This window comes from Balearica regulorum, chromosome 3 (assembly GCF_011004875.1).
Source record: "Balearica regulorum gibbericeps isolate bBalReg1 chromosome 3, bBalReg1.pri, whole genome shotgun sequence".
In the NCBI taxonomy this organism is placed as follows: Eukaryota; Metazoa; Chordata; class Aves; order Gruiformes; family Gruidae; genus Balearica; species Balearica regulorum.
In genome coordinates, this window is record NC_046186.1 from 46353642 (window position 1) to 46380278 (window position 26637).

Genomic DNA, 26637 nt, shown 5'->3' on the forward strand with positions numbered 1-26637 from the left:
TGCTGTTAACAGGTGCTGAGTTGTTTAATGATTCTAATAGCCAGAAGCGTACTGAGAAAGCCAGCGGGATCACAATTACAGGCTGTTTGAACACAACAATTACTCGTCCCCTGAGAGGTGTGAAAGTCAAAGGCAGTTTTATCCTAACAGCATCTAGCACATGGGCTAGACAGGCTAACTTCCATTAGTAGTCCATTGGGAAAAAGCAATAACAAACCCCTAGGTATCATAAAAATTTACAAAGTATGTAAAATTTAAACAATCAAAACCTGAAGGAACTTTTTATTGTCTTTTAAATAATATATATTTAAAATCCCAAACCTTGTAGAGCTTAGCAAGAACAACAAACTGTGAAACATGAACTTATTTCTCTAAGGAAGTGTGGAATTTCATCAGCTGAGAAAGACAGAGAGACGTGCAGGAACATAAAATGTAGATGAAGTTACACAAAACATTTAGGATTTAATGTGAATGGTGGCAATCATTTCCTGTTTAGCTTATGTAAACCTGACCTGAGATCTCTCTGGGAAATTTTTCATCAGCCTTGAAATGGTCCTGCTATAACTGTCAATGCTGTGAAGTCATTTGTTACAGCACCATGTTTTTTATGTTCAGATTATACGGTAGTAATAGTGACACACATAATGAAAATCGGTGGCAGAATCAGCCAAAAATATTAAAAGAAAAAACTTGCTAGCCGGAAGGCCTTTTGAAACAAATGCACAAAAAAGATGAATCTACCACATTCACTTGATAGCAAGAAAGCGTGCTTTCTGAGATTTTACAGTCCTGAATGCAGAATTTTGTTACGAACAAGTACAAGGGAAGCACAGATAGTCATTTTTGTAAATCACTTGACTGCAGTCATCAATTGTGTTCACTTTCATCAGCTTGTGGCCCTCAGCAGCTGCCATCTTCAAACGGTACCATGGAAATGGTGCTCAGTATATGGCAATATTGATAGACCTGCACAGCCAGAGAGCTATGAACCAATGTTCCAACTCACTTCTGTTGTTAAGGCATCACTGACTGACTGTGGAGTCCATGACTGGCTGGCTGAAATGCATTACAGCATGCACGAATGCTGCAGATGGCAATTTCTATTTGTATTTTACTTGTGTCGTATTTTCTTGCATTCATATATTTGCTCACGCCAGGTATGAGAAATAGATACATTACTATCTTTAATCAGTTTTTAGTACATTGTACATTGTGGTTATTTAAGAAGATCAAAAAAGAATCCAGTTTCTCTGACATCAGCCAGGTATTTGCCTCCACATCAGTGCTTGTAATTAAAATATTTATAAGAAAGTTTACCTCCTACGATGCATTCATAAGATGACAAATCAGAGGTAACGGGCACGTGTAAATTTGCTTACATATTGACGGGGCATTTCTTTTTCCTATGATATATTCCAACAGATAATTTGTACCGGTAAATCATATCCAAGAGTAGGAAGAGAATTATGTGAATTTGCTTTCTGAATGGGGAGATGCGGGGTCTTCAGCTTTGCATTCTCACCTAAGACTGCAGCAGACTGGGGAACAGGAGGTGGCTCAAACACTCAGCAGCCTGGGGATTCCCAGTCTGAGAGAATTGGAAAAACTTCATTTGTGTGAATAGTTTGGTAAAAGCATACCATGAACTACATTCCTGTACTTTTCACATTACTGTGACCCTCAAATAATTTAAAAGAACAAGCTCCTGTTATGAAATTCGTAATAATGCCCGTAACTGTTATTTATGAAGTATGCATACTTGCACATAGATCTAAAGGTAAAAGAAAGAATCCACTCTGAAAAATATCTGTTTACCAACTCAAAATATGGATGTTGGTAATTACTGCAGTGTAATATACCTGCACCTTCTTAGCTTCTGTTCTTAGTAGCTGCTGCCAAATTTTCCCATTTTATCTCTTAATCTTAGTTAATGTAACTTTCTTCAGTAATCCTCCCTTCTGACATAATTCCAAACTAGCCCTAAATTCTGAATAACTGTGATTTTGTCACTGAAATACATATTATTCTATCCTGATTGGCTGATACTAGCTGTCACCTCAATAACAGAAACTATATTGGAACAGTATATAATCATAATTTTTATTTGCATGTTTTATTCACATGTTATCAGACATGCTCAGCTAATCATACTGAGAAAAGGAAATTTAAAGTGTATCATGATAAGAGCATCAGTCTGAGATAATTTAATTATAATTTATGCTACGTAATTCTTTCACTCTAGAAAACTTCGTAAGACTGACATAAAGTGGAAAAAAAGCAACCAGTCCCTTAATAATAATTCTCAGAATGAATTAATAAAACATTTTTTCAGGTCTTCACAAGGAATTTGCACAGAAAACTTATAAAATAAGTGTATACATACACACACACGCACACATATATATTTATAAATACATAAAAAACTACACACATTTTAACAGAGATGTGATGTGTGCTCTCAGAATATCTAAAAATGAACTTTCCAAATGAAAGCTGATTCTGCTTAACTTTACATATGTTGTAAATTTCTATTTCTCTTTTACTGCACATGTATCTGGAAAATATCATAACCTGATTTACAGAAAATGTTTCCCACAGCCATTTCTCTTTTGTAGAAAATTGCAGATTATAATCTTTTATAAGGGTAAAAGAATGAAATAGCCAAGGAATTTCAGCCAAGGAAAGGAGATAGACGAGCCTCTCAAAATAGCCCCTTTCAAAGAACAGGGCACTTCGCTGATGTGTCCCGTAGGATCTTGACTACGTAAAGAATGTATCGACTAAAGTGGTATGTGGGAAGGAGAACACGTTGTAGTACTCGACTGAAGTAGCACAGAAATTTTGACTTAACGTGCAAATTCAAAAACCTCTACATTCAGGAATAATTGCTTTGGTGGAGGGAAAGAACCAGGAAGAAACTCTGGATATTGAGACCGATAGACTTTGATAAACGGTTTTATTTGGACCACCCCTCTCATTTGCACAACTCCTCTTGAACTACATGCACATAGTCAGTTTGCCTCTGAACAAAACTAGCACTCAGCTCCTCCACTCCCCCAGATCAACAGCTCAATTACTCTTCTTAACCAGACAGTTAAACCCCACTTCACAGATTTCAAGATACAGGGGTTCATCAAACAAGAAAATTAAAACGGTTTGATGAAAGTAAGAATTGTAACATGCAAAGATTTTCAACACCACCATTAAAAAGCTGTTATTACAAGTCTAACAATTATCTCAAGTGCGCCAGAAAAACTTTCGTAATGACTGCATGTTTAGAAGAAAACTGGATACTTAGAGCAGAAGGATACTTTGATCTCTATCTCACAACAAATGTAGATTAACATTATTTAAATAGTACAAATTGTAGGCATTCAATAAGACATTTTATGATACTAGACTGGAATAGAATGATCCTAGATTTGTTTATGCACCTTTAATATACAAGTAGCTAAAACTGGCAATAAATGAGAATATAAATCTTCTGCATATTATCTAAGCCCATTATTTTGGGGATTTACAGCATCACGTGCAATGACTTTTATGCCAATGAATCCCAAGGCAATTTACCAATCATGCATACGGGAATTATTCACCACTCAGGTACAATCACCTGCTGGCTGAAAAATAGTTCTTGTTTCACAGTGGAGAGAAAGTCAACAAAATTGCTTTGGGGCAGGACATGATAAAGAACACTGTATCAAGTGACACTGAGTAGGTATTGTGTAACTATCCAATCCAAAATTCAGCCATTGTGCTCCTACTCTCGGGAAAAAAATATAAACCCTAAGACCTTTTGATTATTAAGGGCCACAAATACTTCTTGTTTGGTAATATCAATCATATATGCTCATCTAGGGCACAGTAAACTGCATTACTGTATTGCAAGTTTATTCAAAGTTATCTCAACTATCACTGACTTATCTTCATAAAACTCTTCAGTTTTCCTTTGATGTATCTCGTTCAAACACTGACACCCTGGAACTGCTTGGCTTGTAGGAGGTCTGAAAATACCACAGGTAGTAGTAGATCCAAGAACTCTACTAGCTGGCTAGCTTAGCAACTTTGGATGAAACTTAATAGAATTTATTATCATGTCAAAGAATGGAAAGCACGCACGTCCATTGCATTTGCATCTGGTATTCTAGAAGTGACCTCTGACACAGTCAGTAATGTCCTTCATTTTTCTCCCTGCACGATGGAGTACAGAAGGAATGCTGAGTATCTCTGTGTGGATGAGAGAGGGGCTAAAGCAGCACAACCTGTGCACTGTTCCAACCTGCATGTGTGGCATTCTGATGGAAGGCTCCAATTTCATTAGAAACTTCAATATGCATTCCTATCCTGCCATTATGGACATGACTAGTCAAGATCTGTTCATCTGGCTTCTCACTACGAAGGCTCTGCATCTCACTATGAAATATAGTGGGGTTTTTTTCCCTTTTTCTAACTTTCTTCCCACAATCCTCTCGGAATAGCAGAACTTTTGCTTAAAAGTTGTTACTTAGATAACTTCAGATTTAGCTTTCCATGACATTGCACATTAAAGAAATTGCTGAGAAAAAAGGACCATTGGTAAACATGCCAACCTCATACTCCAGTGGGAACCTTCTTTTATATTGGGAAGAGCTTGCCCATTAAATCAAATGACTACATTTCTATATTCTACACTTTGGGCTATATGTTGTGTCTTAAAAATCTACCTATCACAGATACAACATGATCAAAGCTTGCCAAAGACAAGTCAACAAAATCACTTTAAAGCAGCAGTTCAAGAGCAAGACATTTTAAAACAAGATTACTTATTCTTTAAACTAAAAAAGAATATTGTCTGCAATGGCATAGTTTTTAACATCAGTTGTAGTATGGATGACGTGTAAATTCCAAAGTCATACAACTAAACATAGATGTACCCACATCTAACCTAGACAAAACCAGAGTTTAGCTGTTTGTCACCCTCAGGGGAGAAATACTTTCCACATAAATGTATTCATTTTGTTAGTCATGAAGTGAGAGAACTGAATATGTTTTCTTTAGTTTACAGTTCTAACACACTGCATTTTTTATTTTCCAAGGAGATTAGATGGATATTCTGTTTTGTGGGAGATTCTCAGCATAGAACTAGATGCAGAATTCAAAACTAATGAAGACTAAAAAAGAATTAAAGGAAATTATTTTATCACCTGCAGGCTCTCACCAGCAGTTGCCCACAAAGAATCCAGCTAAAAATTCAGCCAAATCTTACAGACATTAACATTATTTCAGAAATAAAACACTCTGGAGTACATCAAGAAATATTTAGTGTTATAGATGCCTAATTCTTTATTGGCCACATTACTTTGGTGGGTGAACGATCACATGCTAGGCAACATACCATTTACCCAAAACGATGTTGTGGCAAAGGCAGGCTACATTGCTGGAACAGCTCAGGACTATCTGCATACCAGCTGGAGCTAGGCAGGATGATAACAATCATTGAAAATATTGCACACATGGTTTCACCAGGATACCTAATGAAAGTAAACTTTATCACAGAGAAACAGCTGATAGCTATTCTCTGATTTATTAGGAAAATCTAGGTCTTAATAGATTTTCTATAGAAAACTGGGCAGAACATATCAATGTGGTAGCTAAAAAAAAAGTAACACATTATAAATACAATACCTAAAGGAATGTGATAATCTGGAGTTTTATTTTAGGGATGCTGGTATAGCTCTCTCAATAAGGCTATTTTATCGTTGTCACTAAATTGTAAAGTTATCTGCCAAGAAATGCATTTATATTTAGAGAAAAAAAAATATTAAAAAAATGTGCACACAAGTTTTATTCCATGTGTGGGCCAGTAATGCTCCTACACTGGAGACTGCTAAGTATTCTAGGCTCCAACAGCAGTGGGATCACCTTTGAATCAACTCTACCCTCAAGTCAGCTTTAGATTAAATTGCATTTGTATTTTATACTCACGTTGGGTTCATTATAAGTCGACGGAAGAAATAAGTCCAGGTGATATAATCCATTGCATCCTGCTTAGAAGTGACAGTTCCAGCAGCAATTTCAGCATTTAAGTGGTCAGCCAGCACTTCTAACAAGCTGAAGAACAGAAAACAAGAGGACTTAGCTGACTTTACAATCACAAAGACGGGTAATATATTTTGTAGAGTTGTGCATTAAAAGGTTTATTACTTTTAATCTGAAAATATTATACATTTATCATCCGTTAAAGGAGAAGAGGGGAAGAAGGGGAATGTAATTGCAAGGTCAGTCATCTTCTTTACATGGTAGTGGAATGAAGCTCAAATTATTTTTTGATTGGATCAAGAATGCACAAGTTTAGGTCATACATGGAATGTATTCAGATGCAGCTACACAGTGGTAACTTCTGAATACTGTGTGTTGACCATATGATCATGCTGGTTTAATCCAATAGAGAATCATATGGAAAGACAAACAGGAAATGAAACAGTGGCAATAGCTTAGCTAATACTTAACAAATACTTGAGGGCTATTAAAATTACATCAAAATTGCTTCCCCCAGATTTTGCCTCATCTTCAACCAATATAAAAAAAAAAAAAAAGAAAAAAGAAAGAAAGAAAAAAAGAAAAAAAAGGAGAAAAAAAAAAAGAGAGCAGTTACTTTTACCCAAAGATCTAAACTCAGAAACACAGAAGAACAAAAGTAGTTTAAAATTATTCTTATAAAGTTAAATACTGTTTAGTGTCATTAAATGGAACAAAGACCTCCATTAGGGTATCTAATGAGATCATGCCTGGCTAGTGTTCAAACACAGAATGGCAAATATCCTTAAGGATCAGCCTAATTTTTCTTGTAATTGTTTTTCTTTTCCTACTGTTCCTTCCTTATTGCTAAAAGTAAAGAACAATTTGGTATGAGTAGCTGTTTTACTGCTCTATACCACTGATCACACGCTTCTGAAGGTAAGAACTGCAGATGTTCTACCCAGATTGTCTGACAGAAACTGGACAGATGATTCAATAGCTATTCCATAATAGTGCTTTCTCTTTTGCTTCTAATGTGCTATATTTCAGACCCATGATCAGTGAGAGCACAAGGCCTGTCATACCAGTTGTGTACTCAAGTCTTACAACTAATACATAGACAATGGCTTTTAGAAAAAACTTTAATTAAAAACATATGAAGTTTAATTTTACAAATTGGACATACTACACAAAGCTGATAAATCTACTCTTTGGCAGAACAGATGGGAAGGCATTCTAAAACTAAAAACCCTCCAAAAAACCCCCAATTTCTCTTTGAAGCTATGAAGCCTCTTACTTCAAATACTTTATCATAAAAGAAACTAAGACAACTCTAAGTTTATCGGATCACAATCTACATAGAACTTAATGAGACTGCTATTAATATGTGAATCTTTAGCTGAAAATTTATAAAATATTTGTTTATAGTAATAAAATAGGAATATATCAAACTACAAAGCAAATATATTCAGACAAAATGAGCTACTAGAAACACAGAATATTTATAGTATTCCAAAGAAGAACGAGGTGTGATTACTACTGTTATACTGAAGATCTATTTAGAAACACCAGTGATCAATGAACAGAGAGATTTCCTAGTTTATGCTAGTGCCATAGAGTGGATATATCACCAACATTTTAATCACACTGCTCTTTTGACTTATTAGCTATCATTTTGAAGAAGTTCAACTCCTAGCCTTTTGTGCTAAGTGCAATTGTATGTTAAAAAAAGAAAAGTGTGGTTTCCTAAGGAAATGAAGCGCATGTCTCCACATTCTTTGTTTGTAAAAACTGTATGTCTGTCTGTGCATCACAGAAATTAACCTTCACATACACCAGACCATTTCAACTACATTTCACAGGTGGATAGCACTTTCAAGCTTCTACAAATTTCCTGACCAGACAGAGGTCCCATTAGTGTTATGTTGAGGGATGAAGTTTCCATAGGAGAATAATACTGTGAATTCTTCATCACTGAGAACAGCTTTTAGTAATCCTCATGCTTTATGAGATGTCTGAGAATTCCTCCACAAAACATGCATCTATAGGAGACTGATGTAACTGGTTCTGCTTCTTGTTGAACAACTAAGTAGATGATTGTAAATATCAAAACCAAGGCATGAGTTACATTATGCCGGACAGCAAACTTTGTATCAATTAAGTTCAGAGAGGGTGCAAAAAGGTGGTGTTCCTACATTTCTGATAAAAATATTGCAATTTGGAAGTGAAAAATCTGCTGAAAGTGCATTAGTAATAGTTTACACCATGCTGATTTCTTTTTGAACTTGCGAGATTTTGAAGAATGTGATATCTGTAAGTACAAGTATTCTAGGTAAGAAGTGCTAGAAACTCACCTATTTTTTTTTCTATTAAGAATTTGTCACAGAATTTCAGAGAGGGTTCTGAGGATCATGTATTGTTGTCCTACACACTGGTCTTGAAAAACAGTTTGTGCTCTCATTCAAATGTCTGAGACAACACTCAGAAGCAAGGAAGCATTTGTAGTATTATCTGTGAATGGACTAAAGAGCTCAACAATACTTTGAAACTCATGGAAGAAAGGATTCTTCTACATAAAGATGGATAATAATTTTTGGAAAATTATTTTCCTCTAGTTCCCCAATATTTAGGACATGTTTGGCACAGGAATTTTGTTTCACTTCTCTCTATCCCTCATGTGTAGTACTGTTGATAGTTTGACCAGCTTTTCTGATTGCTTTATCTTACCTTGATTCCACTGGGAAAGGTTCATAAAGGAATTTTTTGTAGAAGTCTTTCTTAATATCATGAACTAGAATTACAGCCTTTCCTTGGTCATCAAACTGTGGTCTGCCAGCACGTCCCATCATCTGAAGTACATCTGCCAAAGAGACAACAATGTATAAAACAAATGTATTAATTTAAATGTATAAATAAATGTATTTATGTCTGTACAATGTGCAAGAAAGTTTTTTGGGATTTCTTTGGCCTCATATACCCTATCAGTTCTGAGACATCTAAATTTTTTTTCCATCTCAGATAAATTTACAATGAACTTCTTTCTGGCAGAGACTTCTTGCGTACTTGAAGACCACCCACTGCAACAGAATCCAAACTTACATCTAATATAAATTTCCTCTTCTCTCCTTCCAGTCCACATCCAACTCTTGTTTGATCATAGGCAATTAAAGATGATGAGTAAGAGAACTCATGAAGCATACAATGGCAACTGTCTATTATTTCCTAATTTTCAAGCATTTGACTTCACAATAATAAAAGTTCCTTGTATAAGCTTTTCTCCTATATATGATTTCCTAGGTTTTGAATATTTTAGGTCATAAAAAGTAAAGGCAGATTCTAATTACTCACAGCTATGATCTTTACCACTCAAACTTTAGGACAAATTATATTAGTTACTAGCACTGGAATAGAGATGTTGTCCCTATATCAGATCACCATATAGAAATTTAAAAGCAGGTACAGTTAAAGCTTACCTCTATTACTCTGCCTGCACATCATTACTTGCAAATACTACTTAATGATTTCTATAAACCCTGAAAATACTGGTTTATACAAAACACGCTCAACTTGCAACCCAGCCACAAAGAGAAGTATGCTTGTCGTCTATTTGTGTCTTCTCATAATCTGAGAAGTACATCAGTCCTGTATAGGTCGTTTTGTGTCTTGCTCAACAGACCTGATTCATTTTTGGTGTCTCCAATTGCCATTTAACTTTGAAGAAACAATGGAGAGCAATTAATAAGTTCTACATCTTTATTTTAAAACTTTTTATTTTTTGTGTATTCTCTATGAGCTCTATCATACTTGCACAACATGTGGCTTGCAGTACCCTGGCATTTTGAAAAGTGTTTTTTTTGGCTTCAGAATCAATAAGATTTTGGCCCAATGGTGAGCTGGGGAAGGAAAAGCCACAGGGTGTAGAATGGGATACAGCAACAGACAATGATACGATAAACAGTCCGATGATGATAAACAGTTTTTAGTAACACATTTTTACTTGCATACCCATGAGTTTATATAGACAGCAATGGTTTTTTATCATTTTATTCCTCTTGTTAATTTAGGAATGATGAAAATGTAAAATGAAACTAGTTTGAAAATTATGTTTCTGAATAGGTATGTGCACAGGAGGGTGATGAAAGAACTTCTTGCTATTCTAATGTGGTGAATTAAATTGTGCATAATACCATATAGGAGATGAATTTACCAAAAAGTGTCAGGAAATTATTTTTGCCAATATCCACTATGTAATTATCCAAACCCAATATTTTTTTTTACTGACTATATGTTGCTTGGCTGCTTTTAATCACTGGACTAAACTCCTGAAATGTTAAATATGATCCAACTGGCTGACTAAATGTCTGGTAACTGAGAAAAGGCCCTCCTCCAAACCTCTGACCTCACTCAAGCGTTTTTACTTATTTTGAAATTACAGAACATTCCAGAATAATTCATTCTGCCCTCAGCTGCTTCCTTGGAGCCAAATGCATCCCTGATACAGAAAGGTAACTTCAGCAGGGAGAAACCAACTTATACCATGACAGAACAGTGAAGGCATTACTTGAGGGCAGCGTTTAAGACAGCATTGTGAAATTTTGGAAGTATTTCAGAAAGAAACTCATTACATTTTCATTTTATTGCTGCTGCAAAACTGAACTACCTATCCACAGAACTTCCAGATGCATAAATATTCTCTAGAAAGTTAAAAATAAAAATGCTCTAAGCAAACCACACCACATGTTTCTTCATAAAGTAAGGAATCTGCATTTTCTGTTGCAGTGCAGACAACAAAATCTAAATGCTTCCATCACAGATGGTGGTATTCCATCTACTCCCTCTCCAAAGTCTCATTAAAAATTCCAGAATTGAACAACCCTCGATGTCCAAGTCACCTGAATTCACAAAGGCAATAAAGAGAGAAAGTATAATACGCATTCCCTAAAGCCTTTGTGAGTACACGTACAACAGATTTCTAAAACAGCATAGGAAGTCCTCAGTGCTTATTGAGTTTCTGATTTCTTTTGAATATATTATTTTCTCTATTACTTCCCTCTGGCAGTCCCACAGATTCACCATAAAATTTAAACCTCCAGTTGATTTCTTTCCTCATCGTTATTCCCCATTTAGTAATTAAGTCAGTTGTCAGTATTCTTCCAGTCAGGACGAGCGAGACACAACTTCTTTGCAGAGCCTGTTCGTACTAAGTTTACATCAGCCAAAGTCTGTCACAAAACACAAGTGTGCATGGCTAAGCTCCCAGGTCATACCAGATCTTTGAACAAGAGAGCTGGTCTGGAAATTGATCCCAAGTTTCCTGCATAGCACTAACCACTAAATTAAGCTCTATGATGGGTTACTTGGAGAAGTAACCCCTGTAGTATTTTCAGTTTGAGCTTTTTTCATTAGTAAGCTCCTCTTGCTGAAAACAAAGATTGTTAAATTGTTAATTGGTTAAAAAGATGCTAGCTCTCTATTTACATTACAAATAACATTTCGATTGTCCTTAGGTGTATGCATCTCTGGTGTAGTACAGGATTATTTATAATAAACTTTCTCTTGTGAAAAGAGAAAGGGAAAACAGAACAGGAAACCTGGAATAAATTTAGCTTGTCCTCATTCTTCAAGCTTAGTACCATCCAGACAAATATTCTCCCTGTCTGAACTCTGAAAGAAGTTCTTCCATGGTTCACTTTCTTAAGCGTGTTGAAAACATCGCAGAACAGTTTATGAAAAGTGGAGTTTACTGGAGCCAGAAAGCAATAAAAGTCTATATCAAACCAGAAATTCAAATAATTAATTTAGCTGCTTATTTTTGAAGTATCAGTTACTTAAAGTATCACTTACATCACTGAAGATATTAGACTAGTTAAGAGTTTTTGTTTACTGTCAAGTGACTACATATAAATTTTACGTTCTCATACACGTGTGATTCAACTGTTGCATTTCAAACCATGGCTAAGTTCTTTCTATTTAAAAAGGGTTTCAAAAATGAAAAAAAAAATTGTATGCATGAAAACTTCCTTTTATACAATTAACTAGGTAGCTAAGTATGACTTTATATTGTCCCTTTAATTGTTTAATGTCTATTTTGGATGATACACATTAAAGGAATTCAGCACGAAAAAAGATTTGCAAACCAGAAATATTTTCATTATTACATAAAATCTTAAGACTTCTCTTACAACTTGCATTAAACAAAGAAACCCTTTCCTCAGCACTCCTAGTCTCTACCCAAATTAGATATTTTCAGTGATCAGTTATTAAATAATTCAGATCATTTGCATATACTTGAAATATTCAGCATATGAACATTTCCATAATTTAGGTGAGTACCTGTAATGGGATAATCCACGTAACGCCTTGTTTTTCCATCATAGTATTCTGTTCCTTTAACAATTACTAAATGAGCTGGAAAATTTACACCCCAAGCTAATGTGCTTGTGGCAATAAGAACCTAAAACAGAAAGAAAGATTAATGAGGTATATGTAACAAAAAGCCAACTTTTAAAATTCCATGTAAAACTCATTATGGCAGGATTCAAAGAACAAACGTACCTGGATTTTGCAGTTCACAAACAATTCTTCCACAGTTTTCCTGTCTCTCTCATGCAGACCTGCATGGTGCATGCCTATTCCAAAAGCAAGCGTCAGCTTCAGATTTGAATCTCTAACTGTCACTATAATGTCATTCATCTGCAACAGAAAGAATAGTTGCATGTTTTAAAACAGATTACTCAGAAATTTTAAACTTTTAGGGTTGTTCTTATCTTTTTTTTATAGCAAGGATAATTTCCTCAACACTGTTTATACAAACAGGAAAACATAGTCTTTAGTCTCTGAACAGTCTGGTTTTAGTCTAAAAAAGTAATCAAATACTATATTAATGTTGGGGGGGAATACAAAATGCACATGATTTTATTGACACACTAAGTATTGCAGATAAGGAAATGAAAATGCCGAAAATATCTTGATGGGTCTGGCAAATGCTGTGCATTCTGCTCTGTGTTTGTTTAATGCAATCCCTAGTATCAAAGGGGTTAGAACGGGTATAAAAACATAACAAATCCCCGCAACCAGTAACATAATAACAGTCATGAAAAATAAATTTGGCACTCTCTAATGCCTATGAAGAGACACAGTTCTTCAGTTTGATAATTCTGCAATTATTATTCATCAAAAAAGTTTCCTATTCACATGTTGAAATGCAAATTAATTTGGGAAAAAAAAATTAAGTTTGAGTTTGTAATTTATAGACTCAAACGCTGTAGTGAAACCCAACATACAATAAGTGTCTTCATTTAAAACTTTTAGAATCCAGACAAAAAGCTATTTTTTATTACTCTTACTATTTTTTCAAATCTTGTGTCAATGACTACTTGGAATAATTATAACGACAATCATTTTAACTATAGTTCTTGTCTATGTTTTTAAATAGTAAATTCTATAATAAGCTCATTTATTTCTGTAGATGATCTCTGTGAAAAGCCTCTCACTAATAACGAACTAGAGCTTTATAACTTCGGTCCTGTTAAGTGATTTTACCCCTCAATATTGATTCTGTTGTTTTATTTCTAAGGCCATTTATTATTTTGTGTGATTTTAATATAATTATAGCCAGGAACTTTCAAACCTCATCTCTTATTAGTGGTTTCCTGGTGCCACCAGCAGTGGCACGATGATATTGCATATTTATGGGCAGCATCATTCACAGTTAACCTAGGAGGTACAGCCAAGGTTAGAGAAAAAATAGTAGTGCAGAGCAAATTACTCAGGGTAACCGAAGAATTTGGACTGAGTATTCAGTCTCATCTTGGAGCAAGTATCTCAAAGTAGTGAGATATGATACCTGCATGACTGCAGTGATATCTTCATTTCCACTTAGGACTCTGAGGTGTTGCGCTTCCAATGTTCAGAATTCTAACCTTCTCTAAACGTTTCCTGGGTTTTCAATTCTCAGACCTTAATGTTAATGTAATTATTTACATAACTAAACCCAAGTAACATATATCACTACTATTACAAAAAAAAAAAAAAAAAAAAAAGAAAAATCCTTAAAAGGTACAAAAAAGCCAGAGAATATAATGGTACATATTCATGATTTGAAAAAAAAATAAAAAAATCAAACAACAACAAACCCCAAACAATTGATTTTGTAAATCAATTTTGTCAGGAAGAACAAATTACAAAGCATTTTAAAAAGTCTATTTGTTGAAGTAGTATTGACTAGCAGAACCAGAACTGATGGAAGTAGCAGAGAACCCAATTTAAAAACCATATTGTTCAACTTTTGGCTTGGTCCAATCAATTTGATGTGTCAATGGAAGCTCCTAAACTTTATTTTCCCTCATACTGCAGTTGCTTGGATGTTCCTGAGAGTTTCCTATATTACGAGAAATGGAAGGTTTGTTGTATAAACTGAGCTGGCATGTATAAAAGAAAAGGATGCTTACAGAAGAAAAGAGTGAAAGGGACTATAAAACACCAAAAGGAAATGAAGCAGAAAGAAAAAAGCAATGAATCGAGAAGTGAAGAGGGGATATGTCTATTTAGGAAAGGGAAACAAGGAGAGGGGTAGATAAGTAGAAGAGAGTAAAGAACTGAATGAAAGGAGGATATGTAAAAGGATAAAGTTTATCTATCTAGATACGATCAGCAAACCTTTGATTTCTCTAGTCAACATGTAGACATGTGACTGCAGTGCAGACAACATGAATTATGACCCATCTTAAAGATTTTTTTTCTTCTAACACAAAAAAAATAGCTCGATAAAATGAGAACCTGTATACTGCTTTCTCTACAATGATGACCATCAACACACATTACTAAATATATTTTTGAATCTATTAATGCTTTTTGTGCTATGTATTTATGAAGTGGTACTAGCACTGCACAGGCTCCTTATGCTTAGATAGATACTGTTAGAAATAATAGTTATATGTATACATTTGACAGGGAATTAAGATGAAAAAGTAGAAAACGGCACTGGTAAGTATCAGAAAAATAAATGCAAAAATGAATGCATTTACATTTTTCTCAATTTCTGCATTCAAAAATTGACAAAATATATTATATATTGCTGAATTAATTTTTCTCTTCCCCATCAAGAATCCTCACCTTATGATAGTTATGTCTTTAATGTAAGGGAACAAACCAGTTCCAATGACATTTATTTCATTATTCACATGAGCAGAATTTGGTATTGGGAAATGAATGAATCTAAACTCTCTTTTCCTCTAAAAGAGTACAGGGATCGAATTAGCTGATTTGGATTAGTCTATAGCGATTAGACTGCTCCTTCAGCACATGTAGTTTTAGTGTTAGTTATTTTCAGTACAGAACCGGAGCTAAACACTTTTGCCATGTAGTCGCCAGCATAAACCATCCTAAATTCACACTGCTGGGAATTTATTCAAAGATGTTCTTCTTGCTTTTACAATCAGCGGTGGTTATTTTTTTTTTTCCCCACTGACTTGTATTACAGCGGTGGCCTGTGGTGCTGTTAGTCATACCTGCAAAGCAGTGTAATTTACCACAGGAAAACTGAAGAACCCTTAGCAGGAGAGCTGGCGCATGTACTACTATCCTGTCATTTTAGCAGCAGGGAATCCTAGTCATTTTTAGCTGACCTCTTACTTTCACATAAATCAATGTAATAAACACAACTATTTTTTACCCATAGGCACCATCCAAGGCTTAAAATTCTCATGACAATTTATTTAAAAATATAACTCTCTTATATCAGTGTAGTGTAAGAATATTATCACTTTCTATTAAGAAATAATGGCACAATTAATAGGTTCATTAACCAGAAACAGACACACCATTGTGACTATAAAACAAATCTAATGTTTCTGCATTGTTATAACTTCATTACTATTTATCTTTCTGAAAACAACTGTAATATTAACTCCTAACAGGCTATCTTAAGAACAGAAAAAGTATCTTAAAAATAATATAAGGAAATATACATCGTACTGACATAAAAAACGTACAACACCGATGCAGGGAACTTAATGCAAGGGGAGATTTTTCCCTGGACTCAAAGACAGGCAGGATTGGGCCCATGTGGAAAAGGTTTTGCTATCCTTCACAGATTTTTTGATGAATAAACAAAAATACCTCCTGTGCTTTCCTAACATTAGGTTGATTAGGAATCCACCTTTTAATAAAAAACCCTTGAAAACCAATTTGGGACTCTAGCAGCATTACAAAATATTTATTATAAAAATAAAGTTTATTTCTACCTTTTATATCCTAATCTCTGAACAAGCTAGATTTTTCTCAAACTAGTAAGTAGTCATTTTCTTTGTTCCTGCACATATGTAAACTGTTGAACCATTTACTTTAAGCTAATAGAACTTTTTTATATTTTAAATTTATTATACTTAAAAAGCTTTTGTAGAAAGATAGGATTCCATTTAAGTAGATACATTACCCTGTGCCTGAAATACATTCCAGTCAGAGTATAATTCAGCAAGTTGATGACAATGCTGGCTCCAAAAGAAAGGAGGAGACCAGATTGGACAAGAATGAGCTAACAGATTGTGCAGCCCAATTCTGTCCCTTTGAGTGTGATATATTGTTTCAAGATGCTAAAAACCCATACTTTCTCAAAGCATATCTGTTGTGCTGGTTTTCCCATTTTCACAGAATCCTCATTATTAGTACTCTGTACTCTTTTCAAAGCACGTCAGACTCAGACCATATGCCACTGAATAATGCTTATCAATTGTCTAAAATGCCCAATAGAAGAAAGATGTGCCAAACAAAAGAATCATGAAAGTTATGAAGTCTTTTACAAAAATAATTACATATTTCACATCTGCTACAGATGTTAAGTGAAATAAAAACATCTCCTTGTTATAACTAAATGTTAATTTTTTATGACATGCTTTTGTGTCATAAAAACAACATCTTGTAGAAGGAAGTTGAACTTCTATAATGAGTGAAACACTTAGAAATCATTCTTGGGTACCCTCCTGATCTTCAAAGGCAGAAAAAAAAATCATCTTACAAAATTATTTTTGATGAAGAGTTGACATCCTCATTCTCCAGAACTCTCCCACACAAACAAAATGCCTAAAACACCTCAGATAAGATTATTCAAGAAACATCTAAAAATATCGTTTGAGCGGTTGAGATATATTATTAAAACATATACATTTAACACTAAAAATCTCATCGAAAAGACAGCAATATACCTATTCATGACACAGACCAGATTCTTCTATTCCTGTTTTATAGCACAGCATTACCTCAGAACAATAACATGGAGATAATAGGGTATTTGATTTAAAGGCTAGAACAGGAAAAGTCATCTTTTGTCTTTCCAACAATTCTTGGGATTTTTTTTTGTTTGTTTAGCAAGGCAAAACAGAACTTTATGGTAAAATTTAATTCACTTTCATGCACATGTCTATGCATATTTCCACACAGTGTACAAACACATATACAAATCCATAATTGGCTCACACACGTTTATACACTTGTATCTCTAAAATCGCAGAATCACTATGGGCCTGATTCATTCTTTTGGAGTCAACAAATGCCCCTTATTCAAGTGCCCTCGAATTCCATGGAAGCTGGCTATTGCCTGGTATGGATGCTGTTGAATACTACAGTAGGTATGTTTGTGCTAAAGGATTTTAGTTATTTCTAGAGGTTTCATAAAGAACAGTCTTAACAAGATGCAGATGGTAAAATGATGCACAAAGCAGAATGCAAAAATCACTGCGGTTAAAGTTAAGACTGTGTACATGGGGACATTTCTTCTCAGTCCTTGCACTGTAAATATTAAAAAAAAAAAAAAAAATCAAGTATCTGGCCAGGGAATAAATTGCTTAAAAACAACCAAAACCCAAACAAGAAAACACCCTGCTTGTTTGCTGGTGAGAACTGTATTCTAACTTCAAACAATAAACAGTGAGTACTACTTTGTACTTTTGTTTTAGGTTAAAAACAAAAAGCAGTAAAAACATTAGAGAAAAATAAATAAACTGAAAACTTGATTCTAATAAATTATGTTGTAGAAAGATTGCAACATCTGCTGCCACCACAGATGTAGATGCAATTTCTGAAAGAGGAGGACTTGTTCCTCTCTAGTCAGCTCCTAATGTAGAACAGTATAACTGATCTTACCCAAGCTTACCATCACAAACGGGTGGCACTGTCTGTTTCCAAAAGGATAGTCTTTGAACATGAGAACTAATGGGTCACAAGCTTGAACATCACAGTTCTGGCTGACAGCTTCAAATTAGAATTTTAGCTAGAAAGTGTATATTTAAAAATCATCCCATGATTACACAAAAAAGCAGGGTAAGCATAAGGTTTTCTTTTTTCATTGGCACATTGGCATCAATGAAAAATACAAAGAAATGAAGAATTACTCAATTTACAGGGGCAGTCTTCTCTTTGAGATGCACCGCCTGTTCACATTTCTGTCATGATGCACCTGTGCCTTATAAGTACAACTAGGATGATCTTTACAGAGTGATGGCTATTGAAGAGTCCTTGCAACTACTGCAAATGGCAGGGAAGGCAGCTTCAGCTGCTTCTTCACTCTTTGGTGAAAAAGAAACTCCATGTTGGGACTGCAAATTCTAAGAGGGATAGAGAGCTCATTTTGGAATGTGTATGGACAAATTAAAAACTCCACCTCTAAGGCTCTAAAATAGGTAACTATTCTTTCTTCTTCAAGAGACTGCTCACTCATACTCTACTTCAGGCAAACTGTGGCAGTCCTGCTTAAATCCTGAAGAACTTCTGCAAGCTATGCATAGCAATTGGCAAATGTAGGGATGAGCTTTGACGTATCAGCTACAAATCTCAGTAAGTAGGGTATTTCAACATCGTTGGAGCATTTCTTGCGCAGACTAAACTGGATGGGAGGTATTTGAGTGGACATTTCTTCATAAAAAGCATGCACATAGCCTAAAACTTATTTGGATAGAATCTATTAAACAGATCTAACTATTGTTGTGCAATAACAGGTTCAGTAGAATTGGAAAACTTATCAGTACTAGAAGCAGCAATTTTCATCATCTTATGAAGACTGCCTGCTGTCTTGACTTTCTGAATACATTTCAACTTTCTGAATACTGTAGGGACATGGGTATGAGCAGGAAAAAGACATGAAGTTCAATGAAAGCATCCAAGAATCATCATCTCCAAAACTGAATGAAGCTGCCTGTAATGTATATTTTCAGTAGATGGATGCAGAACAAAATTCCTTCTTGACTATAATTGCACCTGTTAGACTACTGACTCCTTTGAGGGAAAGAACGTTTTGTGTGATTCCTCCATGATCCAGGCATGCTGTTGTCTACTTTGGTGGCAACAGTTGAAGGCTTGTTTCTGTACATCATTTACACATACAAATATGTATTCCAGAAGCTTCATACAAATTCATGTCCTTTGAAATATAACTGATTAAAATAGTCTGAATTTGATACTTGGAGATGGGTGGCAGAGATGGGGGTGGATTTGCCTGTTATCTGAGAGCATTGTGAAGAGAAGCAGTCTGGAGTTTTGTGAACAGAACTGCACATGCTGCAAATGAGAGCCTGGTTTGGCACTACCACTACAGAGAGAATCTCTACAGAGAAGGTGAGGGAAGTTAAGATGATGGCATAGCTGATAAACAGGTACCAAAGATCCAGTATTGGTCTCTCTCCCCCACTTCAATCCCTCCCCCATAAGGCCTGAATCTCTGTTACCATAACAGAAGAGCTGCCATGCAGGGTACCAGAGAAAAATCACTTTTAATATAAGAAAATCCCTTTTAATATAAGAATTTCTGTCTACCTCAATATCAGTCTTCCACATGTTATTATGGATAGCATTGTTTATAGCATTTTAAGAAGCCTTATAAAGTCTACCCACTGGGTAGCTAACATAAACATAGACTGACATTTGGCCATCATGTAGCAAAACCAATCACACCATTAAACAAAACTAACCAATGAGTTCTCAAAGGAATCTTTTGTCAGCCAAAATTAGTATCATACAATAAGGCTGAATGAAGAAAAATGTCAAGGCTTGTTTTAAAGCTGGTAAAACTTTGTATACAACCATTTATGAAAACAATCTCTCATATCTCAATGTACTTCACAATTAACAATTACAAATATTTTGAAAAGAAAGTAATTTGACTGTAAGTTCCCTAAAGGAACACTGGTTGGCAAAGAACAGACATGAAAATTGACAGGCAACAAAAATTATTGTTTAAAGGAAACAACAATTTATTTCCTCTAACTGGTCCATTTTTAATCCCACATGGAATTGAGAAACACTTGAAATATTTGGGCAAGTGTTTAAGATAGGGAATACCTACTATAAAGTAGGGAATACCTACTATAAAGTAAGTATCCACCAGTTCTACTTTTAATACTTAAAAATGCTATAGCAATATGGAGAAAATTTTGTCTGTATTTCACCTAGTCAAAGCTTGACTTTAATATAACTTCAAGTTAAAATTTTTAAATTAAAAAAAATATTACAGATAAAGAATTAAGCAGTACATACACTACATAAGTAGCACTACTATAGCTTTGTCCTTTGCTTCAGTGTCAAATGAAACTCAGGCTAACCATGCTCATTTAAAACACAAAACTACAAACTGGTCCCATAATTACCTAAAGAAATGTCCACTTGAAATTGTGGGTACTTCAAACGCAACTGTATTCTGCATAATAGTGGTGAGATATAACAACTTAGGACTTAATCCTCAGTCTTTTATATTTACATAATCAGAACTGAATAACTTGGTAGATATCTTATGCTCCAAACATTCAGCTTATTAATTCAAATACAAATCATATGCAAATGTTATTAAACTAATAAACGCAAAGTCTGGCTGTCCTTGTTGGCTCCTGTTTCAAAACCTTCAGAGGTATATTCTGAAACGTATGAAATTCAAAGATTCCTTGCTTTTCCAGCCAGTGAAGAAGCTTCAGTTACGGTTCTTTTCAGGATAGTAGTGGCTCACTGGACATGAGGAAGCTATTCATATTAATGCAAGTCATTTAGGGCAAGCTGCGTGTTGCATATCCTAACTGTAGTTGAGATTACTACAGTAAACTGGAACAAGGTACTAGAGTACTCTGCTATGCAGTAATGACTTTGATATGAAATGTTTCTGTTATGCTCAAGAAAACATTAAATAGAGGTTATACAGTTAGAAAAGCAGCATCAAATGGAGACATGTTTCTTTACTAGTAGTTTATCAGCCAAGACATCCATTTTCTCTTTTAAAATCCATCCAAAAGAGGATGGATACAGATGTTATGCTTTATAGCACAAAAATATCAAATTTTTTTTTTTTTGAAAGACCAAACAAAAAATCAAACAATCTCATCTAGAAACCTATGCTTTTTGGCACATATTTTTGGGTATACAATTGTGTAACTATTCATACAACTGTTGATATATAAATATTTCTACAGTATTCAATTTGGACCTTGTTTTTATGAGTCATGCATTTTGTTCTGCTTTGGCCCTGTATTATGACAGAAATTCCTATGGAGAAGGTCTGCAACCATCAGAGAAAGCTAACTCCAAAAAATCTAGGAAATCTGAATATTAACCAAAAATTTGTTTTGAAGCAATAATATACTATAATCGAGACCATTAGTCCAGAAGAAAATAAATAATTCTGTATTCAGAGCAGGTGCAGAACTGAGTGCAGTAGATAAAATCTAGTATCCATTTTGAAGAATGCAGATAAAAGAGAATATTGAATGGTGGTTTATTATATGACCATCATTCATGTTTTGCAATAAATGAAAGAAGGATTTTTTGAGAAACAATACAAGAAAATGTAATTAAAGAGTATATTGCTTGGAAAAGAATAAAAATTGAAACCTTTACTCCAGTATTGCTTAACATCTGAGTATTTTACTGTAATCTTTATGTATCTATAAAGATATTGGCAGAAGCTATCTTTTTTTATAACACTGATTTATTTCATTGATATGCAAAACCGAACCATTCCTAAGCAGTTGGTTCTGCAGTATGTCTACAGGTATGTGTGTGTATATATATGCATATATGTGTGTGCATATATATGTATGAATATAGATGGATAGACACATGTATATACATGTGTACATATATTCACACAGATATATATAACCCTCTACACATAGAGTTATCTTGTGAGAAGGAAGATTTTGCTCCTAAAACACTAAGATTTGGTTTAAATTCCAGCTCAACATCTATATGCCACAGATTTCCAGCTGTAAACTTTGGAGAACACTAGTGCTCTTTTCTTTATTTTTTGTCTTATCTTTGTATTAAAGACTTGTACCATGTGATATATGTTGTCTGGCACAATGGAACTAGCATTATTAATAGCTATGCAGGAAAAACAAACATAAAAGAGTTTGTGTTCTAAAGTTCAGATATTGCAAAGATGCTTATATAGTCTTAATGCTGACACTAGTTTTAATACACATTGAAATTTAGCACATGCATAGCTGCTTCAAGATCTACCCTCAAATGACTCTTTTGTTTTAGATATATTTTCTTTTCAAACAAACATGAATAAAATAGAAGCAAAACACAAATAATGCAGGTAAAAGGATTCTACCTCTCTTTCATCCATCTTCAGCCATTGTTTGGGATCATCCTCGGTGGCTAGGAAAGCTATCAGATCTAAGGCAGTAAGCCTTGTCTGACGTCTGGATGACACAAAAATAAGCACAGGCTTGGCTGGAGAATGACTCCGAATTGCTGTTGAGGAAAACAGAACTTGAGAATTAGGCTCATTAATGACAAAAATTGGAGTTTCTCTTTGTAATACCTAGACAGCTGATATACCTCGCTGCAGATGATACACAGGTATGTATACTTAGTCTCTATTCCGCCAGATAGATACAACTGAGATGAGCGTATACCATCTCTGAATCAAAGATCATATAACTATGCTTAGCTGAGTCTGAGTTAATTTGCCCTGCTACTTCAGTGATAATTGTAAGCTACAGATTTACGAGAAGCAGTTAGGAAAAAACCCCCACCAAAACACCACAAAACCTGGACAAGCTTTCTAGACTTCAAAGCCTGTGAATTTCTCTATCTCAGTCTAATAAGCCTGTGAATTTCTCTATCTCAGTCTAATAAGTACGCTGTTTTTCCTGCCCTATTGGGATATGTTGTCTCACGCTATGCGCCATCAAGGTCCAAAACTTGCTTTCTGCCTGACCCAGAGCTCAGACTGCATAAACTCATGTCTGCCTGCAAGGGATCGCTTCAATCTACCAAAACCAGAAAAGGTGAAAAAGGTAGAAAGTGACTTTCCAATAGCTGCTGTGAAAGGTGGGCATTGTGGTACAAAAGAACTTTGTTTTTGTTGTTTACTAATTAGTCTGATATCTTTAAACCAATTACGTTTTAGGACTTTTTAAAAAAGCTTTTTCTTGCTCAACCCATGTTTGAAAAGTTTCAGGTTGCAGCAAAATTTTTATGGTCTCAGGAATAAGTATTGCCATGGAAATGCTAAAATAACCTTGACTATATCACGTCAGACAAGTGGGGAAAAAAGCCCTCAATAAATCATACGTCTACAGATTTTCTAACATCAACAAGCACTAGAAGTATAAACAGGTGTACGTAGAATTTCAAATACTCTCTCTAAATCTCTTACTAATCCATTTGAGTGTTTTCTCATGTAATTCTCATTCTAGCAATTAAATTTATGCATTGTTAATTTCTGAAAACTATTTCATACTATCCACCACCACCCGTTCATGAATACTACCCAGCATGTGCTGCTGCATATACATACACTATGCAGTTGTGAAATTATTGAAATAGGATAATTCATGTCTATTTATACCTTCCAACTATATATGCCAATATATCTATATATTTTAAAAGCCCAGCATCTAATGGAGTTTTGTTGCTTCAGGAACAGGTGTGGCAGAACAGCCCAAGACAGATTTATTGTTCATTAGTGTTTTTGTACAATGCTCTTGTGGAGGTGTAAATAATCTGAGCTGTCAAGATTGGTCTCTAGTCCACAATCAATACTTTGCTTCTGTCATAAGGCTAATTAAAGCAGCTAAAAAGTCACCTCACAAATGTCACCTCACAATCAACAGCAGTTCACATTACAAAATTTATTTTGGAGGTTATTTTTAATTGATATAATAAATATTCCTTATGTAACCAAAACAAAACATGTTCAAATAAAATATGAGCGTTTTTCTTAAATCTATCCTGCTTGCCAGCTTCGTTAAAAATAAAAAATTGAAAACAGAAGCATATCTGGATGCACTACAAATTTTGAATTTTATGGTTATTGCTTTGAAACTAGAATTATAGGAGGTTAGCCTGACTTGCAACTTCTGTTCACAATTTTTTTAATGCTTACATACAGTGGTCCATATGAAAATACCTCAGCAGATCAACAATATGAATGATTTTATTACTTTCTAAATTTCAAATATTTTTACACAAATGTTTCTTTATGGTGTCAAACACTAAGAGAAAACACATTTTATTTCCCCTTCATTAGCACTGATTTTATTCTTCTGTTCTAAATACATTACATTCTGCTGTTATATGTTACATTTGCAGCACACTTTATGTTCCAGACAAATAGCTTTGGGCCATTAGCAGAGCAGATTCCCCCTATACATGCCAAGAGTACATACAGTAACATATGTTGTAAATGTGCTGCAAATGAACTGTGTAAAGTGCTCAAAGTCTTTCTTTCTTTTACAGAAAGAAGGAAAAGGTCTGGGAACTTGTTGCTTACCCTGAAATGCAGGTTTGTTCATGCTGGCCATGCGAGGACAGTAATGCTGGCCAGGGAAGCCCTGAATGTGCACCTCCAGAGGAACTGGGCGTACTGATGGTCGGAAGTTGAACAGACCCATCTATGAGAAAACAATTTTTTTCAAGTTTAACCTTGAATTATCTTATAAATTCCTATTTTGTTTTTTCTGCAGCACAAATACATATCCATCTTCTGAAACATTTTTCATACCTGATTAATATTTAACCAGTCAGCAAGGTCTCTGGCATTTGCTAAAGCAGTGGATAAACCAACTACTCTTACAGGCTTCTCTGTGTGAGATGAGATGAAGTTTGTTCGAGACACAATGACTTCCAATACTGGGCCTCTCTCATCCCCTAGGTAAATGAAAAGTTCCATTGAAAAACAGAGAAAAAGAAAAGGTTCAGAGGTCAAAAAATATATTCACGTCACGAGTACCAGCACACCTCTTCAAATTTAGCAACGATTCTGATTAAAAACAACAAAACATGCTCACCTAGCAGATGGATCTCATCTATGATAAGAATGGAAACTTTCTGAACATAGCTTCTGTTCTGCCAGCTTCTGCTGACACCATCCCACTTCTCTGGGGTAGTAACAATCAGGTCAGCTTGGGCAATAGCTCTCATATCGGGAGTCACATCTCCTGTCAACTCCACAACCCTGTAATCAAGGAAGACAGTGGCTTGGGTTTACAAAGCTTTATAACATCTTAATGTTCAAATATTAACTCCTAAACATTAACTCTTAAAATACAGAAGAAAGACAATTAACCAAAGTAATTTTGTTTCTGGTCAAATACTTCTAACAGGATTTTCAAAACTGATTTAAGTAAATAAACTTGTCTCTTTGTTTACCTAGCAAATACCATATAAATACCAAACACAATTCCTTAGCAAAACCATATAAAAAGAAGAGGGTGAATATGAGTCCCAAACCATCCATGGTTAATTTTTCAAAATTAAGATAATATAAGAATATTAATATGTTATAATGTGAATCATAACATCCTGTCATAGCCAGGATGAAAGCTTTCTACAAAGCTAGCAAGTTGTTGCCTGCTGTTCTGTACAGATCTCTGCTTTGAATAACGAGGCTAGCCTGCAGTGTATCTCCATTTGTTGGTGAAGTTCCATTAAGACTGGAGTAGAAATTATCCTGAGGTCATTTTTTGGGAAGATTAGCTGAGTTTTTCCAATTGTTTGCCTTCTTATCCTTTCAAGTTCTACAAACAGCATTTGAGATGACCCACCATTTTAGACCAAATATAATGGATTTTTGACATTTCTATGACACGTTCTACATCCAGTTGAACATCTAATAAAAATTCTCAAAGTAATGTGTATCTTCTGTTCAAAATTTCAGTCATAAGTAATAGAGTAAATTTCAAAAAGGAAATATTACCCAAAAATATTTTAAAATTCTGAGGCAAATATTTTATGCTCACAGAGCATTAAAATTGGAAAAAAGAAAAAAAAATTGCCAATTAATAAGTTACTGGTAATTTGATGTACACAGATTAGCATCTCTTTCTGTTGAAACCTGTGGTGTGCTTTGAGCTTTAATTTACAAAAAAAAGCTATATATAGGAAAGGAAAAGGCCCTAAATAATGCATCTATGGAAATAATTTTTAACTCAAGAAAGTGTAATTTAGGAAAGCATCAACATGACTGATATATCTTATATTTCATAAAGTAATGGCTGAACTCCAACACCTGAGAAGATCAGCAAACAATTAATGTTACCAAGGAGTAAAATTATATCTAATTTATATATGAAGGACAATATATGAATACTGTACTCCTATGAGTTTCTTATAGCTGAGGTTTCTAAAGAAAGCTTACAATTGGATTGCAATTTC

General features: G+C 34.7%; 1 protein-coding gene across 2 annotated transcripts in view; it reads right to left on the reverse strand.

Moving 5' to 3' along the window:
* The window catches only part of ASCC3 (activating signal cointegrator 1 complex subunit 3), a 283293-nt gene that overhangs the window by 44431 nt on the left and 212225 nt on the right, over nucleotides 1-26637 (reverse strand). For both annotated transcript variants that reach the window (XM_075747786.1, XM_075747788.1), the window contains exons 27-34: nucleotides 25272-25438; nucleotides 24986-25131; nucleotides 24755-24875; nucleotides 22586-22728; nucleotides 12553-12690; nucleotides 12331-12451; nucleotides 8725-8857; nucleotides 5965-6090 (exon numbers count right to left, since the gene is read on the reverse strand). In XM_075747786.1, coding sequence (XP_075603901.1) covers nucleotides 5965-6090; nucleotides 8725-8857; nucleotides 12331-12451; nucleotides 12553-12690; nucleotides 22586-22728; nucleotides 24755-24875; nucleotides 24986-25131; nucleotides 25272-25438 — 1095 coding nt within the window. The remainder of the gene's footprint in view (nucleotides 1-5964; nucleotides 6091-8724; nucleotides 8858-12330; nucleotides 12452-12552; nucleotides 12691-22585; nucleotides 22729-24754; nucleotides 24876-24985; nucleotides 25132-25271; nucleotides 25439-26637) is intronic.